At 38.3% G+C, this 25,502-nt stretch overlaps 1 protein-coding gene and 2 long non-coding RNA genes across 5 annotated transcripts; 2 read left to right on the top strand and 1 right to left on the bottom strand.

Annotated features, from left to right (window-relative positions):
• Nucleotides 1–76: 76 nt before the first annotated feature.
• On the top strand, nt 77–3,505 carry LOC121369264. Its single transcript, XR_005957585.1, has 2 exons — nt 77–1,021; nt 1,053–3,505. It is a non-coding gene; the product is annotated as an uncharacterized LOC121369264 (long non-coding RNA).
• A 1,751-nt stretch (nt 3,506–5,256) lies between these two features.
• Nucleotides 5,257–6,326, top strand: LOC121366666. 2 transcript variants are annotated; one of them, XR_005957199.1, is made up of 3 exons: nt 5,257–5,418; nt 5,553–6,063; nt 6,183–6,326. It is a non-coding gene; the product is annotated as an uncharacterized LOC121366666 (long non-coding RNA). The 2 variants fall into 2 exon arrangements; XR_005957197.1 differs by lacking the exon at nt 6,183–6,326 and having other exon boundaries at nt 5,553–5,944; nt 6,059–6,102.
• Nucleotides 6,327–10,484: 4,158 nt separating this feature from the next.
• Nucleotides 10,485–25,303, bottom strand: LOC121366649 (gem-associated protein 2-like). Of its 2 annotated transcripts, none has more exons than XM_041491015.1 (9): nt 25,209–25,303; nt 24,257–24,444; nt 23,021–23,108; nt 22,291–22,380; nt 21,376–21,438; nt 20,725–20,919; nt 12,733–12,801; nt 11,870–11,980; nt 10,485–11,169 (listed from the first exon to the last, which is right to left on the bottom strand). In XM_041491015.1, the coding sequence occupies exons 2-9, from the start codon at nt 24,382–24,384 to the stop codon at nt 11,080–11,082; spliced, it is 834 nt and encodes a 277-aa protein (XP_041346949.1). In that variant the 5' UTR covers nt 24,385–24,444; nt 25,209–25,303; the 3' UTR covers nt 10,485–11,079. The 2 variants fall into 2 exon arrangements, with proteins under 2 accessions (XP_041346949.1, XP_041346954.1); XM_041491020.1 differs by having other exon boundaries at nt 25,117–25,251.
• Between the last annotated feature and the right edge of the window lie 199 nt (nt 25,304–25,502).

Below are 25,502 nucleotides of genomic sequence, written 5' to 3'. Positions count from 1 at the left end.
CTTTTTTAAAGTGACGATAACACATTTTAGAGTGAAATAGTGAAATTTTCACTCTAAAATGTGTTACCATCACTGAGTGACTGATAACACTTTTATTTCACTGACATTTTAAGATATTTCACTAAATGTTATATAATAAAACATTCTCTCTTTTTTTCTGTGCTAAAGACAAGGGTGTTTGTTTTTTTGTAACATGGACATATAAGTATTAGTACAGTTATGGAACAGGGCCCAGAACTCTTTAAGCCAAAATGTTTTCAGAATCCCACCTAGATAATGTACTACATCCACCAGGGGATCATGTACCAAATACTACCATGCGATAATATTTGTGCAGTTTTAATTTAGGACTAAATTACAAATCCTCTTTTTGTCTTACGTGTGTGTAAACACATGCATTTAAGAAAAACAGGCTGCATAAATTCAGCCCTTGTTATTCCTACAATATTGATATTACTTTGCTGATGCAAAATTACACTTTTTAAATGACATTTAACACATAATGTAATGATTTTTTTAATAGTGGTTTGATAAAACAACAGATGGGATATTGTAATTAATATACTCTGTTTGTGTATGTATGCATGTGGCTTTTTCCTCTGTATTTCAATCCAAACCGTTTTATGGTTTGGACTTCAAACTTCTGTCATAGGATCTGCATGGGAGTAGGATAGGTGGATTTATTTTTCTAGTCATTTATTGAAATGTCAAATAGTACTGTTAGCACAAACAGACAAATGGTTTCCACACAATTCAGTCCCAAATGTCCACAGCTCTACTAGAATGGGTTATATTCTTTTATGTTCATATCAATTCTACTACTCTCATTTGTAATCCATAAGAATATCTACAAGTCTAGCTTGCATTTCAAATTAGTGGTTATTATTTTTTAAAGGGTGTTTTTATTCATCAAGTTAACAGTTTTTGAAAATTATTTGCAATTCATGATTGTTTTTGGAAGAGTTTGCAATTTATATTTTCTTTTGGAAAATAGTTCGTTATTCTTTGTTGTTTTTGGAAGGTAGTTTGCAATTCATTGATGTTTTTGGAAGGTGGTTTGCAATTCATTGATGTTTTTGGAAGGTAGTTTGCAATTCATTAATGTTTTTGGAAGGTAGTTTGCAATTAATTGATGTTTTTGGAAGGTAGTTTGCAATTCATTGATGTTTTTAGAACAGTTTGCAATTCATAGTTTCTTTTGCAAGACAGTTTGAAATTCATTGTTGATTTTCAAAAGTACATGTATGTAGTTTCAATTTTATTTCTGTAAATTAGTTTTCAATTCATGATTGTTTTTGGAAAGTAGTTTGCAGGGTTGGTGCTTCCAGTATGGGAAATATATCAGTTATTGAATATTGATTATGCATAATTTATGAAAATATGTATGGTTTATGTGTGCAAAAATATTTAAATAACTTAGTGTAGAAAATAAGAATAAGAAATCCCATTAAGAATCTCAGTTATTTATATTATTTATAAATATGTAAATACATGTAATTCGATAACACATGAGTATGTACACAATTCTGTGTAGAAATATTTTATTAAATCTATTTTTGGATCAGATGCATGAATGCTGGTATGTTGTTAAAAATTATAAAACTGTTACAGATTATGAGATGTTTATAAATGTGTTCACTGTTATAATCAAAGCAATATGTTTGTTTATTGAATGGTAATACAATATTGTGTTTATTGAATGGTAATACAATATTGTGTTTATTGAATGGTAATACAATATTGTTATCTAACGAACTTAGATGAACTGCATTGTATGGTTTGAGTTTCAATTTGGTTTACAAAAAATTGTTAATCTCACTTATACTTGAATATTTCTGTTAATGGCATGGAGATGAAATGTTAATTTTTGAGTCCCAGTGAATATTATGTTGTGAGAACTAGGTAATTTAAAATCATTTACAATCCTAGCATATAGCCCATGTCTACCTACATGCAATTCTGAATGAAAACACATAATCACTTTCCATGTGTATGTTCCTAGATACAATACCTACATAATAATAAAAGGTGAAATAATAAAAGGTGAATTAAAAAGATGGTAACTCCAGACTATACATGTCTAAGTACAGATCATTCTTTAGCATTTTTTATGAATCTACTTTTAGAAAATTATTTTAATAACAAAAAGAAAGAAAAAAAGCACTGGAATTGGATAAAGATATAAAAAGTCACATCCCTGTATGTTATTGTTGACGACAGAAGTAACTTGTTTATTGCAGAAATATGTGTATGCAATACAACAGACTTAGATGTTGTGTATAAGTATTTTTTCTCATAGTTTTCATTTAAACAATAATTAGACATATCATTAAGTGGTTGAGGAACAGATTTTGAAGAAAAAAAAAATATTCAAGGAATCATGTCTTTCATAAAAACTCTTGAATTTTTAGTTGAGACGTATGTCCCAAAAATGCATGTACTGGAAAGGGTACAGTATGAATGATTAAACAGAATGAGAAAATAGTATATTGGGACATTAATCTGGTCATCAAAAAAAAAAAAAAAATCATGATCAAAATTCATAGCAATGTGTGGTTTCAGCAGGCTGACCAAAACCTCCTACTATTATAGTGTGTTGGTATCAACATAGGTTAACCAAATCAAGCATTCTTGGTAAGGTTAGGTCAGGTCATAAGGCTTGACGTGCACATTCAGAACAAGCTGTTGTAGCGCATGTGTCGACTTATTCCGGCTCCTCGGTCTCGGTTGAATTGACATTACTTTCATATATTCATTGACTTCAGAAGGTGTGGGCAGGACGTACATGTAGCTCGGAGCCAGAGGTTTCTGTCCTAATGGGTGATACATGATTGGTAAATATATACTCATGGAAACAGTTCCTGTACATGTATAGTGGTAATGAAGGGGAAAAAATCAAATCTTGTTCAAGAAATTATTTATTGGTCATTTGTAAACATTATGGACGATTTTCACAATTATGTTGAAGTCGTCATCTTGTCACATTTTTACCATTTACAATGTATGACCACTACACCAGCTTATCTCACTAATTACCATATATCCATGTTCTGGCCAAGATAGCCGAGTTATGTGCCCAAAACATGATGTTTGAACTTAAGGTGAATATAAGCATGAAAGTAAACCCTATATGATATCACACCTAGCCCTATCATTAAACATTACATTTGTTTCATTCTTCATAGCATTTGGGGAAATTATGGTATTTCACACTTAATACTAATGGAGTTCATTAAACAGGCTGCAACTTTATTTTTTTTCTGTAATGTAAATTATATTAGTAAAAAACAGTAAAAACATAACTTGTCCTGTATAATTCATTATCTTTCATAAATGCCACACGAATAGGTTAAAATGCAGTATTAGTGTTATTAAAAAGCCATTTTGGGGTATCAGTAATATATATTTATTATATTACATGGGTATTTTAAGAAAATACTGAATTTCTTTAAAATCTATTGTCAAAAGTGGAAGCCATTATTTGTTAATAAAATTTAAGAAAATATTTTGTGTTTGCATATTTGTTTTGAACTTTGAACCAGTAGAGTACATGTACTTGTGATAAACACATATTATCACAAAGACCTGCAAACTAAGCAGTATTCAATAAATTAGTGACAGTAATGGTTTTAATGTCATTTCATCACCATGGTAATTTTCAGTGAAATTGCATTTGAATAACCAATTTATTTTTGTATTTCCATTACAGCCAATTCACCACAACTGGCATATCTAAGGCAATGGTATGTGTTATCCTGTCTGTGGAATAGTGCATATAAAAGATCTTTTGTTACCAATGGAAAAATGTAGCAGGTTTTCTTTTTAATATGTCAGAATGACCAAATGTTTGACACCCAATAGCTGATTATTAATAAATCGATGTGCTTTAGTGGTGTTGTTAAACCAAACAAACTAACTTTCTTTTTGTATTTCTGTACATGATTATCAAAAAATCTATTTGCATTTGAAAATACTTTTCAATACATACATTTAACTATATTGTTGATTCAGCTGAATGTGAAACATTTTGTAGCATAATAAATTGCCATTTCGAGACCCAATAACTACAATAGGAAGCTTCCTAAAAAAAAAAAGCCCTCAGGCCTAATTCAAGTAGAGCACTAGAGATAAACATTTGATAAGGTTTCCACAACAGCAAGTCATTAAAAAAAAAACCCAACCCATGGTGTGAAATGCCCTGAATGCAGACAGGTGAGGTCAGGTCAGTGTGTTTAATATGCACATTCAGAGCAAGCTGTTGTAGCATATGCCTGTCATGGACACAGGTGTCGACCTACACTGGCTCCTCCGTCCAGGGCAGGACAAATGCAGACAGGTGAGGTCAGGTCAGTGTGTTTAATATGCACATTCAGAGCAAGCTGTTGTAGCATATGCCTGTCATGGACACAGGTGTCGACCTACACTGGCTCCTCCGTCCAGGGCAGGACAAATGCAGACAGGTCAGGTCAGGTCAGGTCAGGTCAGTGTGTTTAATATGCACATTCAGAGCAAGCTGTTGTAGCATATGCCTGTCATGGACACAGGTGTCGACCTACACCGGCTCCTCCGTCCAGGGCAGGACAAATGCAGACAGGTCAGGTCAGGTCAGGTCAGGTCAGGTCAGGTCAGTGTGTTTAATATGCACATTCAGAGCAAGCTGTTGTAGCATATGCCTGTCATGGGCACAGGTGTCGACCTACACTGGCTCCTCCGTCCAGGGCAGGACAAATGCAGACAGGTCAGGTCAGGTCAGGTCAGGTCAGTGTGTTTAATATGCACATTCAGAGCAAGCTGTTGTAGCATATGCCTGTCATGGACACAGGTGTCGACCTACACCGGCTCCTCCGTCCAGGGCAGGACAAATGCAGACAGGTCAGGTCAGGTCAGGTCAGGTCAGGTCAGGTCAGTGTGTTTAATATGCACATTCAGAGCAAGCTGTTGTAGCATATGCCTGTCATGGACACAGGTGTCGACCTACACTGGCTCCTCCGTCCAGGGCAGGACAAATGCAGACAGGTCAGGTCAGGTCAGGTCAGTGTGTTTAATATGCACATTCAGAGCAAGCTGTTGTAGCATATGCCTGTCATGGACACAGGTGTCAACTTACACTGGCTCCTCCGTCCAGGGCAGGACAAATGCAGACAGGTCAGGTCAGGTCAGGTCAGTGTGTTTAATATGCACATTCAGAGCAAGCTGTTGTAGCATATGCCTGTCATGGACACAGGTGTCGACCTACACTGGCTCCTCCGTCCAGGGCAGGACAAATGCAGACAGGTCAGGTCAGGTCAGGTCAGGTCAGTGTGTTTAATATGCACATTCAGAGCAAGCTGTTGTAGCATATGCCTGTCATGGGCACAGGTGTCGACTTACACTGGCTGCTCCGTCCAGGGCAGGACAAATGCAGACAGGTCAGGTCAGGTCAGTGTGTTTAATATGCACATTCAGAGCAAGCTGTTGTAGCATATGCCTGTCATGGGCACAGGTGTCGACTTACACTGGCTCCTCCGTCCAGGGCAGGACAAATGCAGACAGGTCAGGTCAGGTCAGGTCAGGTCAGGTCAGGTCAGTGTGTTTAATATGCACATTCAGAGCAAACTGTTGTAGCATATGCCTGTCATGGACACAGGTGTCCACTTACACTGGCTCCTCCGTCCAGGGCAGGACAAATGCAGACAGGTCAGGTCAGGTCAGGTCAGGTCAGTGTGTTTAATATGCACATTCAGAGCAAGCTGTTGTAGCATATGCCTGTCATGGGCACAGGTGTCGACTTACACTGGCTCCTCCGTCCAGGGCAGGACAAATGCAGACAGGTCAGGTCAGGTCAGGTCAGGTCAGTGTGTTTAATATGCACATTCAGAGCAAGCTGTTGTAGCATATGCCTGTCATGGACACAGGTGTCCACCTACACTGGCTCCTCCGTCCAGGGCAGGACAAATGCAGACAGGTCAGTGTGTTTAATATGCACATTCAGAGCAAGCTGTTGTAGCATATGCCTGTCATGGACACAGGTGTCGACCTACACTGGCTCCTCCGTCCAGGGCAGGACAAATGCAGACAGGTCAGGTCAGGTCAGTGTGTTTAATATGCACATTCAGAGCAAGCTGTTGTAGCATATGCCTGTCATGGACACAGGTGTCGACCTACACTGGCTCCTCCGTCCAGGGCAGGACAAATGCAGACAGGTCAGGTCAGGTCAGGTCAGTGTGTTTAATATGCACATTCAGAGCAAGCTGTTGTAGCATATGCCTGTCATGGGCACAGGTGTCGACTTACACTGGCTCCTCCGTCCAGGGCAGGACAAATGCAGACAGGTCAGGTCAGGTCAGGTCAGGTCAGTGTGTTTAATATGCACATTCAGAGCAAGCTGTTGTAGCATATGCCTGTCATGGGCACAGGTGTCGACTTACACTGGCTCCTCCGTCCAGGGACAAATGCAGGACAGGTCAGGTCAGGTCAGGTCAGGTCAGTGTGTTTAATATGCACATTCAGAGCAAGCTGTTGTAGCATATGCCTGTCATGGACACAGGTGTCCACTTACACTGGCTCCTCCATCCAGGGCAGGACAAATGCAGACAGGTCAGGTCAGGTCAGGTCAGGTCAGTGTGTTTAATATGCACATTCAGAGCAAGCTGTTGTAGCATATGCCTGTCATGGGCACAGGTGTCGACTTACACTGGCTCCTCCGTCCAGGGCAGGACAAATGCAGACAGGTCAGGTCAGGTCAGGTCAGGTCAGTGTGTTTAATATGCACATTCAGAGCAAGCTGTTGTAGCATATGCCTGTCATGGACACAGGTGTCGACCTACACTGGCTCCTCCGTCCAGGGCAGGACAAATGCAGACAGGTCAGGTCAGGTCAGGTCAGGTCAGGTCAGTGTGTTTAATATGCACATTCAGAGCAAGCTGTTGTAGCATATGCCTGTCATGGACACAGGTGTCGACCTACACTGGCTCCTCCGTCCAGGGCAGGACAAATGCAGACAGGTCAGGTCAGGTCAGTGTGTTTAATATGCACATTCAGAGCAAGCTGTTGTAGCATATGCCTGTCATGGACACAGGTGTCGACCTACACTGGCTCCTCCGTCCAGGGCAGGACAAATGCAGACAGGTCAGGTCAGGTCAGGTCAGGTCAGTGTGTTTAATATGCACATTCAGAGCAAGCTGTTGTAGCATATGCCTGTCATGGGCACAGGTGTCGACTTACACTGGCTCCTCCGTCCAGGGCAGGACAAATGCAGACAGGTCAGGTCAGGTCAGTGTGTTTAATATGCACATTCAGAGCAAGCTGTTGTAGCATATGCCTGTCATGGACACAGGTGTCGACCTACACCGGCTCCTCCGTCCAGGGCAGGACAAATGCAGACAGGTCAGGTCAGGTCAGGTCAGGTCAGTGTGTTTAATATGCACATTCAGAGCAAGCTGTTGTAGCATATGCCTGTCATGGGCACAGGTGTCGACTTACACTGGCTCCTCCGTCCAGGGCAGGACAAATGCAGACAGGTCAGGTCAGGTCAGTGTGTTTAATATGCACATTCAGAGCAAGCTGTTGTAGCATATGCCTGTCATGGACACAGGTGTCGACCTACACCGGCTCCTCCGTCCAGGGCAGGACAAATGCAGACAGGTCAGGTCAGGTCAGGTCAGGTCAGTGTGTTTAATATGCACATTCAGAGCAAGCTGTTGTAGCATATGCCTGTCATGGGCACAGGTGTCGACCTACACTGGCTCCTCCGTCCAGGGCAGGACAAATGCAGACAGGTCAGGTCAGGTCAGGTCAGGTCAGTGTGTTTAATATGCACATTCAGAGCAAGCTGTTGTAGCATATGCCTGTCATGGACACAGGTGTCAACTTACACTGGCTCCTCCGTCCAGGGCAGGACAAATGCAGACAGGTCAGGTCAGGTCAGGTCAGGTCAGTGTGTTTAATATGCACATTCAGAGTAAGCTGTTGTAGCATATGCCTGTCATGGACACAGGTGTCAACTTACACTGGCTCCTCCGTCCAGGGCAGGACAAATGCAGACAGGTCAGGTCAGGTCAGGTCAGGTCAGTGTGTTTAATATGCACATTCAGAGCAAGCTGTTGTAGCATATGCCTGTCATGGGCACAGGTGTCGACTTACACTGGCTCCTCCGTCCAGGGCAGGACAAATGCAGACATAACGTGGCATGCTTTTGGTTAAACCAAGGGATTCCTGCATTTGGGGCATCAGGGTTAGTTTACCAGGGCCCTGTTCCACAAAGCCATCTTGGCCCTAAGATCACCGTAAATGCATAGCTACCTTGTGCACTAAGATGATGTTGGTGCTAAGATCACTTCATGGAATGGGCCCCAGAGCACTGAACACTGTTTGTAAGGCTGTTTCATGGTGCAAGAAACCAAAACCCTTATTCTACACAAAAAGCATATTGATCAAAACATAATTAATGAGAGAAAAAAGCAGCATTTCTTTTGTATTATTTATTCATCATTTACATGTAACCAATAACTTCTGTTTGAACAACCAACCAATCACAATGGACACAAGGTCTAAACATGTTCATCATATTCCTGTTTGACTCAACTCAAGCAGGTCTGTTGTAATGCCAAGAAATACAAATTAGCCCTAAATGGTGATTTTAAATTTATGAGCACTTCTAAAACCTGTAGCCCGAGTAAGGGAATTCATTGCAAGTCATATAAAAGAGCCCTTGCTGCTAATCGGAAAGAGTAGTCCATTGCATGGTGGCAGCGGGTTTCCTCTCAATATCTGTGTGGTCCTTAACCATGTGTCTGACGCCATATAACCGTAAATAAAATGTTTTGAGTGCGTTTTTAAATAAACCATTTCCTTCATAGAAAGTCCCTCAGCATACATGCAAGTGATGATATACTGCACAACAAAAGAAACTCAATATATTTATTTGGTAAATAGACTGTCAAAATGGACTTAAAATGTTCACAAGACATTGATCATTTTAATAGGAACAAAATCTAATGGAAATTCAATGTGAATTTTTTTTTTTTAAAGTTGAAAGAAAACTGAATTAAAATGCGAGTTTATTTTGTTGTTTAGTATATATTCACAATGTGAATGTGGATGAGCATAAAACTGATAAGCCAAAGTTAAAAAATCCACTAGGACCATGATCAGTGTGTTTATTAGTAGGCGGGATGTGGTGATTTATGCCAATGGTTTTAAATGTGTCTGCATTCGGTGAATACAGCTGCCTACTTTTCTCAAACAGTTGCCTATTAAATGTAGGGTCAACTCAAACAAGAGCTTTATGTGTTGGAAAGATGCATACCTGGACCACCAACACATACCGACACTTTAGCAAATGAAAAACGCGTAATTTTAGTGTTGATAAAAAACGTGATTATTCCTGCTAACTGGGGGCAGCCATTTTGTTTCGTTTTTGTAACGTCTGGTGGGATAGCTTGGGGCAAAGTGACGTCAGCTCCTGACCATTTCCTGTATGTACAGTGTAAACAAAAGCAGTAATTTTCGACAAGATGCTTCTCTTTGATCAACCTGACTTGTAAAACAGCATAAATGACGTAATAATATAATAAACTATTTAACTAAATATATTTCAAGTTGCATTAACGGAACAAAATGGGGTTATAGTATTTTTCTCTGTTAAATAATCCAAAGGAAAAATGTACACTATAAGGCCTATTGATATGCTACGTTGGAGCAAAAACCCACGATACCCAAGTGATAATTTTCTTTTCTTTGGGACTACGTAAATTGGTCAGTTCTGTGGTTTTAGATGGAAAAGTCTACTTAATCAATAGTTTTACAGAACTATTTACAGTAATAAACCATGTCCATTACAATTTTAGGGGCGATGGGTAATATTCCACAATACCGGTATGTATTTTTGTGTCTAGACAGCGTCAATTAATTGGCTTGTCTGGTTACCAATCAAATACACACCTGCCAATCAGGAATCACAGGTAGAAGTAACTAACAACATAGACCAATTAACTAAAAAAACACTGTGTATCATTTCAGTATGTAGGTTAATGCATGGGCAAAACATTGTTAATTGTTTCGACTTGTTGTGTAGCCACTTTGACAATGATATTTTATTTTGTATTGAAAAATAATATATATATAGTGCCGGATATACTTATTGCTGGCTTACTGGGATGTGTATTATTACAGAACATTGCAATGCATGACTATTTATCATCCCGCAAAAACCATGTAGATTGTGTTTCTCTAGTTCTAAGGATCATTCCTGACGTTACGCGTTAAGTATTATGTAACCACCAGCTCGCCAGAGTGTACTCACTGAAAAGGTACAAAATGGCTGCGCCCGTTATATATAATAGCCGTCACATTTAACCGTTTTATTAATTAACTATACGATTATACGTGTTGATATTAAGCAATAATGTGCATTATATATCGTTGAATATGCATACCAGGCCAAATTCCTTAATTGTCCTCTCCTTTAAAAGCACATTCCTGAGTTTGCTGCATTGTAAGATGTTTCCGACTAATAAAATATTTCTATGATTAAACTTACATATTGAATATATTTTCTTGTTTAGAATACATTCAATGTGTTTCTGGTTGTCTTAATATTTGTAAGGAGTCCAAACTGGATTCTGTTTTGAAATAAATTCAAACGTACGAAGAAATTATATTTTATGAAATAAAATGAAATTTAACCTAGTAAAAATATCAGAACGATCAGAGACAAGTTTAATATACAGCCACTAATATTTTATGCAGAAAAATATATTTGATATGTAATTACAATCGTTAAAAGGTCTCTGTTAGTCAATAACATCTTAAAAGTTGCAACAAACTCAGGAATGTCCCTTTAAGATAACAAACATGGTAGTCAGTCTCTTCAGTGATCATACAGTGGAGACCAATATCTTATTTGAAGAGACCTCTTCACAGACCATAGATTCATATTATTTCCTGTTGTATCTGGTGGACAACATAGTCAATGAGATCAGTCAGTTAACATACATACACTAAAAGTAGATGCACATCATTATCTGATACAACACAGGGTGATGGAGTAATAATCACTCAGTCTGTTAAGTCAATTTGCTCAAAGTATTAACCAATAACTCAGTCTGCCAAGTCAGATTGCTCGAAGTATCGTGACACCAGTGTTATTATTAAATTCAATTCGGAAACTCTGGAATCACTTGCATCAAGCTGGAGAAAAAAAAAGAGAGAATTTTTAAAAATACAAATGACCCTTAAAATAACAGAATATATTATTAAAATGTAATATATTACTAAAATGTTTTATTTATATTAAATTTGTATATTGGAAATATATTGATTCCATAAAACTTAAAACACATTATAATATGTACTTTAGAAGCAATACAACCCATTACATGAATGGAAAACTACACTAATAGCTTAAGTATTAAAAAAACTATGATTTTCACTAACCAGGTTTTAAGATTTTACAAAATGTATTCCTCCAAAAAAACACCTCAAAACCCAACCAAAATCTTAGAACTTAAGTCACCAATGGTAATTTTATCACAATCTTCCACAAACATATTTATTAACTTTGTCAACGATTTGCAACAATTCAAGATGTCTTTGTAATGATAAAAACTAGGAATGAATATCACTAAGTATAAATAAATATATGACACAAAATATTTCACCAGCCTCGGTGGTGTAGTGGTTAAGCCATCGTACTAAGGCTGATAGATTCTGAGTTTGTATCCCTGTATCAGCTCCCTATCCGAGTGAATTTGAATGGCTCAATGGGGAGGTGTCTGGGCCCTAAACTGACAAATTCAGATAGCCGAGGTGTGTGTCCAGGACAGCATACTTGAACCTTAATTTGATATCGGTCATGAAAGTCAAGTAAAAAAAAGAACAAATGATTTACCATAGAAGCCCGTAGATTGGACACCAGTCGTGCGAGAGTTCTTAATAACGCACAGGCCTCGGGAAGTAGAGGTTTCTGTAAACTAGCCAACAACGCATAAAACCATCGTCCCTGAAATTAAATACTGTGTTCGTAAATCATTTATGTCTTTAATATTTAATTCTTGCAAGATTCTAGTTTAAATTTACAAAAAGATTTTATTACTCAACAATAAATGAAAGTGTAACAATTTGATGTCTTAATGGTTTGTAATACTCACTGGCTAAACAATTTTATATGCTATAATTATTCCCAAAGAATATGCAAGAAAAGGTCTAAACTAAATTAATAAAACAAAAACTTAAGATTGTTTTCTCTTTTTATGATTTCAATACTAGCGATAGAAATAAGCAGAATTTTTCATCTGTCCACAGGACAAGTACATCGAGAAATCTACTTGTCCAGCAATATTTTCACTTTCATTTTATTCAAGTACAAGGATCGTATTTTTTATTTCTTAAAAACTTCATTGAACATTTTCACTTGTTCACTGGACAACCATTGAGGTACATTTTGCTTGTCCGAGCAGATTTTCACTTGTCAGGACAAACGGACAAGTGCTTATTTCGAACACTGAATACTTAACTTGACATCTGATGTACAGCATTTCCCTGTTTTTAATAGACTGGTCCAAATATTCCAACAGCCAATCATTGGTTATAATTTTTCACTAAAACAGGTCAGATTAATACATGGAGGAAACAAAATCATATTTATTACTTCAGAGTTCTTTCGGCTCCTTGTAAAGTTTTATGCATCTCAAATAAATGTACTTTTATTTCATTTATTCCCATCAACAGTGATCTGTGATATGGTGATCTAACCTGTTCGGTGGTGAAGCCAGTAGCCTCCAGCCAGTTGACGTGGTATTCTAACACCCGCACCACGGTGTGCTGAAAGGATCAAGTTTACATTTCAAAATAAAGACAGTGTCGGTGGAATTGTCACTTCTGATTAAAGCAGCTGATCTTAATTTATAGGAGAAGTAAAAATATTTTCAGCTGTAACAGCATTTTTACAGTTAACTTCCTCATTACTTATGTTTTAGTTAAAAAATATATTTTGGCAAATTTATGTGTCACTGATGTTAGTACTAGTAATAGTTTAAATGTATTTTATATAAAACAGAAAAGGTTCATACCTTTGAAGCTTTGGTCAAAGGCCTTATTCATTGATAAATATCAAATCAAAACAATGGTAGGTATAAAAACCAGTTGATCACATTTGAAAAAGTCTGGCAAAAAATAAATCACTCTTCTCAGAAGCTCTATGCAAATGATGAAAATTTAGTTTTAACGACACCACTATAGGCATCCAATAGCCCACTCACTGTATTGTATATATATCTATATAAAAATACAAGTAGGCGACATCTGGCTCCTAGATGGAAAAACTAACATAGAGGGCTGATAGCTGATGATAAATTAATCAATGTTTTTAGCATTAATCAATGTGTTCTGAGCACAATGATTAATTCATCATTGGTTATAGGATGTCAAATATTTGGTAATTCTAACACTTGGACTTCAGAGGAAACCTCTACATTTTCTTCATTAATAGCAAGAAATCTTTTCTATGCCCTTTCCCACAAACAGAATAGCAGGTTAAGTATATAATGAACTATTTAAATACCTGATCCATGAAGACCACAATACTGAGAAGGGGTGGGGTCCCAGTGAAGGCTGGCTGAGTATAACACATTTAAATACCTGATCCGTGAAGACCACAGTACTGAGAAGAGGCGGGGTCCCAGTGAAGGCGGGATGGGTATAATATAATGTTTAAATACCTGATCCATGGAGACCACAATACTGAGAAGGGGCGGGGTCCCAGTGAAGGCGAGATGAGTATAACATTTTATTTAAATACCTGATCCATGGACACCACAATACTGAGAAGGGGTGAAGTCTCAGTGAAGGTGGGTTGAATATTATATAATATTTAAATACCTGATCCATGGAGACCACAATACTGAGAAGGGGCAGGGTCCCAGTTAAGGTGGATTGAATATAACGTAATATTTAAATACCTGATCCATGGACACCACAATACTGAGAAGGGGCAGGGTCCCAGTTACGGTGGATTGAATATAACGTAATATTTAAATACCTGATCCATGGACACCACAATACTGAGAAGGGGCAGGGTCCCAGTTAAGGTGGATTGAATATAACGTAATATTTAAATACCTGATCCATGGACACCACAATACTGAGAAGGGGCAGGGTCCCAGTGAAGGTGGGTTGAATATAACGTAATATTTAAATACCTGATCCATGGACACCACAATACTGAGAAGGGGCGGGGTCCCAGTGAAGGTGGGTTGAATATAACGTAATATTTAAATACCTGATCCATGGACACCACAATACTGAGAAGGGGCGGGGTCCCAGTGAAGGCGGGTTGAGTATAATATAATATTTAAATACCTGATCCATGGACACCACAATACTGAGAAGGGGCAGGGTCCCAGTGAAGGTGGATTGAATATAACGTAATATTTAAATACCTGATCCATGGACACCACAATACTGAGAAGGGGCAGGGTCCCAGTTAAGGTGGATTGAATATAACGTAATATTTAAATACCTGATCCATGGACACAACAATACTGAGAAGGGGCAGGGTCCCAGTGAAGGTGGGTTGAATATAACGTAATATTTAAATACCTGATCCATGGACACCACAATACTGAGAAGGGGCAGGGTCCCAGTGAAGGTGGGTTGAATATAACGTAATATTTAAATACCTGATCCATGGACACCACAATACTGAGAAGGGGCAGGGTCCCAGTTAAGGTGGATTGAATATAACGTAATATTTAAATACCTGATCCATGGATACCACAATACTGAGAAGGGGCAGGGTCCCAGTGAAGGTGGGTTGAATATAACGTAATATTTAAATACCTGATCCATGGATACCACAATACTGAGAAGGGGCAGGGTCCCAGTTAAGGTGGATTGAATATAACGTAATATTTAAATACCTGATCCATGGATACCACAATACTGAGAAGGGGCAGGGTCCCAGTTAAGGTGGATTGAATATAACGTAATATTTAAATACCTGATCCATGGACACCACAATACTGAGAAGGGGCAGGGTCCCAGTGAAGGTGGGTTGAATATAACGTAATATTTAAATACCTGATCCATGGACACCACAATACTGAGAAGGGGCAGGGTCCCAGTGAAGGTGGGTTGAATATAACATAATATTTAAATACATGATCCATGGAGACCACAATACTGAGAAGGGGCAGGGTCCCAGTGAAGGTGGGTTCAATATAAGATAATATTTAAATACCTGATCCATGGATACCACAATACTGATAAAGGGCAGGGTCCCAGTTAAGGTGGATTGAATATAACGTAATATTTAAATACCTGATCCATGGACACCACAATACTGAGAAGGGGCAGGGTCCCAGTTAAGGTGGATTGAATATAACGTAATATTTAAATACCTGATCCATGGACACCACAATACTGAGAAGGGGCAGGGTCCCAGTGAAGGTGGGTTGAATATAACGTAATATTTAAATACCTGATCCATGGACACCACAATACTGAGAAGGGGCAGGGTCCCAGTGAAGGTGGGTTGAATATAACGTAATATTTAAATACCTGATCCATGGACACCACAATACTGAGAAGGGGCAGGGTCCCAGTGAAGGTGGGTTGAGTATTATATATTTAAATACATGATCCATGGAGACCACAATACTGAGAAGGGGCAGGGTCCCAGTGAAGGTGGGTTCAATATAAGATAATATTTAAATACCTGATCCATGGATACCACAATACTGATAAAGGGCAGGGTCCCAGTTAAGGTGGATTGAATATAACGTAATATTTAAATACCTGATCCATGGACACCACAATACTGAGAAGGGGCAGGGTCCCAGTTAAGGTGGATTGAATATAACGTAATATTTAAATACCTGATCCATGGACACCACAATACTGAGAAGGGGCAGGGTCCCAGTGAAGGTGGGTTGAATATAACGTAATATTTAAATACCTGATCCATGGACACCACAATACTGAGAAGGGGCAGGGTCCCAGTGAAGGTGGGTTGAATATAACGTAATATTTAAATACCTGATCCATGGACACCACAATACTGAGAAGGGGCAGGGTCCCAGTGAAGGTGGGTTGAGTATTATATATTTAAATACATGATCCATGGAGACCACAATACTGAGAAGGGGCAGGGTCCCAGTGAAGGTGGGTTGAATATAATATAATATTTAAATACCTGATCCATGGATACCACAATACTGAGAAGGGACAGGGTCCCAGTGAAGGTGGGTTGAATATAATATAATATTTAAATACCTGATCCATGGATACCACAATACTGAGAAGGGGCGGGGTCCCAGTGAAGGTGGATTGAATATAACGTAATATTTAAATACCTGATCCATGGACACCACAATACTGAGAAGGGACGGGGTCCCAGTGAAGGTGGATTGAATATAACGTAATATTTAAATACCTGATCCATGGATACCACAATACTGAGAAGGGGCAGGGTCCCAGTGAAGGCGGGATGAGTATAACATTTTATTTAAATACCTGATCCATGGATACCACAATACTGAGAAGAGGCGGGGTCCCAGTGAAGGTGGGTTGAGTATAATATAATATTTAAATACCTGATCCATGGACACCACAATACTGAGAAGGGGCGGGGTCCCAGTGAAGGCGGGTGAGTATAATATAATATTTAAATACCTGATCCATGGACACCACAATACTGAGAAGGGACAGGGTCCCAGTGAAGGCGGGTCGAGTATAATATAATGTTTAAATACCTGATCCATGGAAACCATAATACTGAGAAGGAGCAGTGTCCCAGTGAAGGTGGGTTGAGTATAATATAATATTTAAATACCTGATCCATGGAGACCACAATACTGAGAAGGGACGGGGTCCCAGTGAAGGCGAGATGAGTATAACATTTTATTTAAATACCTGATCCATGGACACCACAATACTGAGAAGGGACGGGGTCCCAGTGAAGGTGGGTTGAATATAACGTAATATTTAAATACCTGATCCATGGACACCACAATACTGAGAAGGGGCTGGGTCCCAGTGAAGACGGGTTGAGTATAATATAATATTTAAATACCTGATCCATGGACACCACAATACTGAGAAGGGACAGGGTCCCAGTGAAGGTGGATTGAATATAACGTAATATTTAAATACCTGATCCATGGAGACCACAATACTGAGAAGGGGCAGGGTCCCAGTGAAGGTGGGTTGAATATAATATAATATTTAAATACCTGATCCATGGATACCACAATACTGAGAAGGGGCGGGGTCCCAGTGAAGGTGGGTTGAATATAATATAATATTTAAATACCTGATCCATGGATACCACAATACTGAGAAGGGGCGGGGTCCCAGTGAAGGTGGATTGAATATAACGTAATATTTAAATACCTGATCCATGGACACCACAATACTGAGAAGGGGCGGGGTCCCAGTGAAGGCGGGTTGAGTATAATATAATATTTAAATACCTGATCCATGGATACCACAATACTGAGAAGGGGCAGGGTCCCAGTGAAGGCGGGTTGAGTATAATATATTATTTAAATACCTGATCCATGGACACCACAATACTGAGAAGGGACGGGGTCCCAGTGAAGCCGGGTCGAGTATAATATAATGTTTAAATACCTGATCCATGGACACCACAATACTGAGAAGGGACAGGGTCCCAGTGAAGGTGGGTTGAGTATAATATAATATTTAAATACCTGATCCATGGACACCACAATACTGAGAAGGGACGGGGTCCCAGTGAAGGCGGGATGAGTATAACATAATATTTAAATACCTGATCCATGGACACCACAATACTGAGAAGGGACGGGGTCCCAGTGAAGGTGGGTTGAATATAACGTAATATTTAAATACCTGATCCATGGACACCACAATACTGAGAAGGGGCGGGGTCCCAGTGAAGGCGGGTTGAGTATAATATAATATTTAAATACCTGATCCATGGACACCACAATACTGAGAAGGGGCAGGGTCCCAGTGAAGGTGGATTGAATATAACGTAATATTTAAATACCTGATCCATGGACACCACAATACTGAGAAGGGGCCGGGTCCCAGTTAAGGTGGATTGAATATAACGTAATATTTAAATACCTGATCCATGGACACCACAATACTGAGAAGGGGCAGGGTCCCAGTGAAGGTGGGTTGAATATAACGTAATATTTAAATACCTGATCCATGGACACCACAATACTGAGAAGGGGCAGGGTCCCAGTGAAGGTGGGTTGAATATAACATAATATTTAAATACCTGATCCATGGATACCACAATACTGAGAAGGGGCAGGGTCCCAGTGAAGGTGGGTTGAATATAATATAATATTTAAATACCTGATCCATGGATACCACAATACTGAGAAGGGGCGGGGTCCCAGTGAAGGTGGGTTGAATATAATATAATATTTAAATACCTGATCCATGGATACCACAATACTGAGAAGGGGCGGGGTCCCAGTGAAGGTGGATTGAATATAACGTAATATTTAAATACCTGATCCATGGACACCACAATACTGAGAAGGGGCGGGGTCCCAGTGAAGGTGGATGGAATATAACGTAATATTTAAATACCTGATCCATGGACACCACAATACTGAGAAGGGACGGGGTCCCAGTAAAGGTGGGTTGAATATAACGTAATATTTAAATACCTGATCCATGGACACCACAATACTGAGAAGGGGCGGGATCCCAGTGAAGGCGGGTTGAGTATAATATAATATTTAAATACCTGATCCATGGACACCACAATACTGAGAAGGGGCAGGGTCCCAGTGAAGGTGGATTGAATATAACGTAATATTTAAATACCTGATCCATGGACACCACAATACTGAGAAGGGGCCGGGTCCCAGTTAAGGTGGATTGAATATAACGTAATATTTAAATACCTGATCCATGGACACCACAATACTGAGAAGGGGCGGGGTCCCAGTGAAGGTGGGTTGAATATAACGTAATATTTAAATACCTGATCCATGGACACCACAATACTGAGAAGGGGCAGGGTCCCAGTGAAGGTGGGTTGAATATAACGTAATATTTAAATACCTGATCCATGGATACCACAATACTGAGAAGGGGCAGGGTCCCAGTGAAGGTGGGTTGAGTATTATATATTTAAATACATGATCCATGGAGACCACAATACTGAGAAGGGGCAGGGTCCCAGTGAAGGTGGGTTGAATATAATATAATATTTAAATACCTGATCCATGGATACCACAATACTGAGAAGGGGCGGGGCCCCAGTGAAGGTGGGTTGAATATAATATAATATTTAAATACCTGATCCATGGATACCACAATACTGAGAAGGGGCTGGGTCCCAGTGAAGGTGGATTGAATATAACGTAATATTTAAATACCTGATCCATGGACACCACAATACTGAGAAGGGGCGGGGTCCCAGTGAAGGTGGATTGAATATAACGTAATATTTAAATACCTGATCCATGGACACCACAATACTGAGAAGGGGCGGGGTCCCAGTGAAGGTGGATTGAATATAACGTAATATTTAAATACCTGATCCATGGACACCACAATACTGAGAAGGGGCGGGGTCCCAGTGAAGGCGGGTTGAGTATAATATAATATTTAAATACCTGATCCATGGATATCACAATACTGAGAAGGGGCGGGGTCCCAGTGAAGGCGGAATGAGTATAACATAATATTTAAATACCTGATCCATGGACACCACAATACTGAGAAGGGGCGGGGTCCCTGTGAAGGCGGAATGAGTATAACATAATATTTAAATACCTGATCCATGGATACCACAATACTGAGAAGGGGCGGGGTCCCAGTGAAGGTGGGTTGAATATAATATAATATTTAAATACCTGATCCATGGAGAGCACAATACTGAGAAGGGGCGGGGTCCCAGTGAAGGCGAGATGAGTATAACATTTTATTTAAATACCTGATCCATGGATACCACAATACTGAGAAGGGGCGGGGTCCCAGTGAAGGTGGGTTGAATATAATATAATATTTAAATACCTGATCCATGGACACCACAATACTGAGAAGGGGCGGGGTCCCAGTGAAGGTGGATTGAATATAACGTAATATTTAAATACCTGATCCATGGACACCACAATACTGAGAAGGGGCGGGGTCCCAGTGAAGGTGGATTGAATATAACGTAATATTTAAATACCTGATCCATGGACACCACAATACTGAGAAGGGGCGGGGTCCCAGTGAAGGTGGATGGAATATAACGTAATATTTAAATACCTGATCCATGGACACCACAATACTGAGAAGGGGCGGGGTCCCAGTGAAGGCGGAATGAGTATAACATAATATTTAAATACCTGATCCATGGATACCACAATACTGAGAAGGGGCGGGGTCCCAGTGAAGGTGGGTTGAATATAATATATTTAAATACCTGATCCATGGACACCACAATACTGAGAAGGGGCGGGGTCCCAGTGAAGGTGGGTTGAATATAATATAATATTTAAATACCTGATCCATGGACACCACAATACTGAGAAGGGGCGGGGTCCCAGTGAAGGTGGGTTGAATATAACGTAATATTTAAATACCTGATCCATGGACACCACAATACTGAGAAGGGGCGGGGTCCCAGTGAAGGTGGATTGAATATAATATAATATTTAAATACCTGATCCATGGATACCACAATAATGAGAAGGGGCGGGGTCCCAGTGAAGGCGGGTTGAGTATAATATAATATTTAAATACCTGATCCATGGACACCACAATACTGAGAAGGGGCGGGGTCCCAGTGAAGGCGGGTTGAGCTGGTGAGTCTGAGCCATTACTTCCTTCAACCATTGGCTCAACAAAGTTTGTTGCTGCAACGGGCTGGCCAAATGGCTGCACTCTGATTGGTCCAAAACACAAGCGACACCAGGCATTGACATCATTAGGACCAGGCTGGTAATAATGGTAAAACGGTGAAGAACAAAATATTTAAGCAAATAACAGTGTTGCAATTTTAAAAAATAAAAACAAAATATTTGTTTAATCTGATCACATTGTTTAAAGTGATAACCTCATCTTCAAGATGGTAACCAATTTATTATTTAACAAATTCACACTTCTTCGCAAAGAAGTTTTTAATCATGAAAGGGACACTTATAACTACCATAAGGTTGCTTTGTGGAACGGCTGTAAAGTTTACGGTGCCAGTTGTAAAACTCACCTTAAGTCACTACAATTAACCTTAGCTACAATTATTTTGTGGAAAAGGGCACTGGGCAGTAACCTCTATGATAACAAGTGGAAATATTACTGTTTTATTTGGAAACGTGAAAACTAAAATAATTTTGCTATTATCCTTCAGTAGTAAAACAAACTAAACCATGTAAATTTTTAAAGCAAACAACATACCAAAGATTGCTTTTTCACTTTCACCTCTCCACTTTGCATCATAGCTTTAAATCGTGCTAATTTCTGTAAAAAAAGAAGAAGAAAAAAAGAGATTTAAAATCAGGGCTTCATACTTGCCATCCTTTACACATGGAAAAGTCCATTACAGAATACTAGTAGCAAAATGTTAAAATAAATGTTGTTCACCAATGTATAGACTTAAACACTACAATATATTTTTCACTATTAAGGCAGTTTTTTGATAATTTAAATTAGATGTACTTACATTTTATTATTTAGAATATTCATTTTTGAACACCTAAAGTGATTCTGGTCATCCTGGTTTTAGCAATACCCCAGAAATCTAATTCTGAAAATGCACGTTCGTCTGAGATATAATGGTTATCTAGACAAGCAATAGCTGATAATTAATTAGTCAATATGCTTTAGTGGTATTGTTAAATAAAACAAACTTTTTGCATCTTAAAAAAAAGAAAAGAATGTTTGTTGAAAGACACCTGACACATTTTAAACTTGTTGTCTGATATAGTTGTTGCTAGACTTGGTCTAGAATGTAAAAAAAGAAACCAGCAGCTGCCACATATGTAATATGACCAAACAGCAGTGCTTAAGGTATCTTTCATACACACTTTTCCACAGACAGAACAGCACATACCACAACATTTGACAGACCAGTCATAAGATACTAGCTGAGATTGATCCTACCATCAGCTGACAACTTGGGCAAGCATTCTACTACTGTGCTACATCCTGTGCCACCTTTTAAAGAAATAATCTTTGGAGTTAGCTGATTTTCACTGGTTAAAAAAACAACTACCACAATTTACTTAAGATTGAGTACTCTACCACGGAACTACATCCTGTCACCCTCCCCCACCCCCATTACAAGACAACACTGATCAACAAAGTGCTAACCTGTCTAAGTTGAGTAAATTCTGTGATTTGCATTTTAATCCACTCTGGAGATGGTGCCAGGCCACGTGGTGCTGGAAGACATCCAGATGGCTGGAACAAAACATATCTCATAATAAAAAAACCCCACAATTCTGTGGTTCTGTGCACGACTTGGGGAAAATCAACAATGTTTCACTTTGTCATCAGAGATCACTGTGCCTATTGTTAATGTAGCCAATTTTAAATTTTAAACGAAGTGACTCCAACATTAACTAATCAAATTTCATTTAAAGTAGCCACTTTTTAAATATTTTTTTCAAGGGAAGACTCAACATATATCTAAAAACACTGGCTAAAACTAAATTCTTTACACTGTAGGCTCGGTGGTCTTTCTCATTATTTTCACAATTTTGGTAAAATTCAATATAGTATGATCGCACTACATCATTCACTATTATTCTTCCATCCCATAGTGCAGCAGCTGTATATAGGCTGATCAGAAAAGTGTTCTATTAGGTATATATTTTAAGAGTGGTACTGGTTATATTTTAGCCATTTAAAATCATTCAAAAGTCGCTATTTTGAATGAAAAATTATGGATTTGTTCAGTTATTCATCTGCAAATGGCAGATAATAATAAAAACAAATGAAAATGTACTAATGAGAGCAAGTTGTTTTGAAGTCCATTTAGCCACATGGTCTGGCATGCATTGGCACCTGGGTCCAAGATGGTGTCAGTAATTTAACTCACCTCCTTGTATTTCACAGTCTGCCTATCACTGAATACAGTCGTATCAATGTCAGCTACAACAACCTTTGGGCACCCCTTTGCCTCCTGTCTACATTAAAAATAAATTATACCACATTATTACTAAATTACATAAATTCAAGTTATCATTAGGTATGAACAGAACACTCTGATAGTGACAGTTTTAAGAGGGTTTTTTTTTCCATACTCATTTTGATTGGGTTGGAACATGTTTACAATCTACAAGTCAGTAGTTAATAAATGATGTCTGCAGTCATAATCTGGAGAGAACAGATGCCATATTTATCAAACGTGTATTGATGTTTTTTGTTTTTATTTTTACAGTAGTAAATATTTTTAAAATATGGTGAGGAAAGACTGTGAGTTTATTAAAGCTTCAGTTGTCTTTATATATTTTGCATTAATCATAATATTAATATGGTGACTCCTCACATTGGGAGTTTATTACAACTGTAGCTGCATTTGTATTTTGCTGTACTAATTGTCAACAGCAAATTTTGACAAAATATCTATTAAATTTCAAACATTACAGTTACATTCCAAGTATCGATTATTTCATGAAATTACTTTACCAAATAAAAATAAAATATGTACATGTATTTAAAAAAAATCATGATGAGATTTCACTCATATCAGTTATCACAGAATCGACTTGTGAATAAAGAAGAAGTTTGTTTTGTTTAATGACACCATTAGAGCACACTGATTAATTAATCATCTGCTATTGGATGTCAAACATTTGGTAATTCTGACATATAGTAATCAGAAGAAACCTGCTACATTTTTTTCTAATGCAGCAAGGGATCTTTTATATGCACAGACAGGACAGAACATACCATAGCCTTTGATGTACCAGTTGTGATGCACTGGCTGGAACAAGAAATAGTCCAATGGGCCCTTCAACAGGAATCGATCCCACCCCAACTTGCGAATAAAAGATAGGCATAAACATTTGTAACATCGGTGTATCACGATATTAAAATGATGAAATTATGTACTGTCAGCTTGTTTAAAACAAAATAAAATGAAGATTTGTGATAAAATTACTTAAATTGGTGACAGAGAGCTTTGCAAAATGCAATTGTTCTCATTATAGTGTTTTATCAGTGGCACATACAGAAATCGCTGGTTTGGTAAATAGGCTCATGTAACCTGCACACAGTGTGCCCTAATGTGCTTTACTCAAAAATTGTACACTGCAGCTTTAACTGTGATTACCTGACTCGTCTAAGGTATTCATTTCCAGTTGTGGGTGGAACATTCAAATCAAAGTTGTCATCGTCGTCATCTTCTACTAGTAAAGCCTGACTGGAAAGTCCTTCGTCAAAATCCTCTGGATCGATCATTGATGGAGTATACAGTGTCACAGCTTCAGCTCACATTTCCCTCTAGATGCTATTTTCCACCTGGTGAAGACAATAATTAACTGTTAAACAGTTTAGTGTTAGTAGGTTGCCATTAACTGGTCTGAAAGCAAGTTTTCTATGGTATTTTAACAACAACAAAAAAACCCAGCAACCTGATATACACAGGAACTTTCCTTAAGCAATATTAATCCTTATGATTTGAAGAATCATTTATCATTTAATTTTTTACCATTAACACAAGGAACAATATTTCTAAATCTTAGGTAACCAGTAGATGGTTCACACAAAATTTTATTACGAACATAACTAATTATTCAGTTGTGTCAATTAAATATAATTTTACATAACCGGTTAGTTACATATACAATTTGTCTACTGATGTGCTGTCAAACATCAGTCTAGTACAGTATACATAGAATACATGTATAGTTTTAGAATAACGTTCTAGTGAAACTTAAGGCAACTTTTACTTTTTTATCATAATAATTCACCACCTGACCAACATAGAGATTTGCATCAGTTTGAAGTTGCGTAAATGACACATTCATGAACACATTGATGATTCCATTTAATATTGTCCTATAATAGGGTTACTACACTACCAGGGAAAAGTGCTATGGCAGTTTGTGTTATCTGAGCCAAATACCCCCTCCCCTCCCCTCAACAATAAAATTCTGCCAGTGTCACTCATAAATATTTAAGTCTACATACTCAATACCACATTACTGGAAACTGTATATTTACATTACTTTTACATATGAACAAAACAGATATATTGATGTTTTTAAAATAGTTATACAAACACAGTTTTAACTGTTGAATGCTGCAGAAAAACAAATATTCCAGTCTCCAGCCACAGTGTCTAGTCAGGGGAAATAACTCTAAACTTGTATTAAATAAAACAATATATAAACAATGAAAATAATATACTGAAGTAATTTACGTGTACATATTTATTAAATATTTAAACATATCATTTAAATGTTGTTATACTCCATTTATAAATTAAACTTATTATGTCATAATTTTAAGCTTTAAGCCAATAAATTATATTTCGTTTCAAGACAATTCAAAGATTTTATAAAATCATTTCCTAT

The sequence above is a fragment of the Gigantopelta aegis genome, chromosome 3 (genome assembly GCF_016097555.1).
Source record: "Gigantopelta aegis isolate Gae_Host chromosome 3, Gae_host_genome, whole genome shotgun sequence".
NCBI lineage: Eukaryota > Metazoa > Mollusca > Gastropoda > Neomphalida > Peltospiridae > Gigantopelta > Gigantopelta aegis.
The sequence above is the reverse complement of the archived record's forward strand: the minus strand, read 5'-3'. Positions and strand labels throughout refer to the sequence as shown.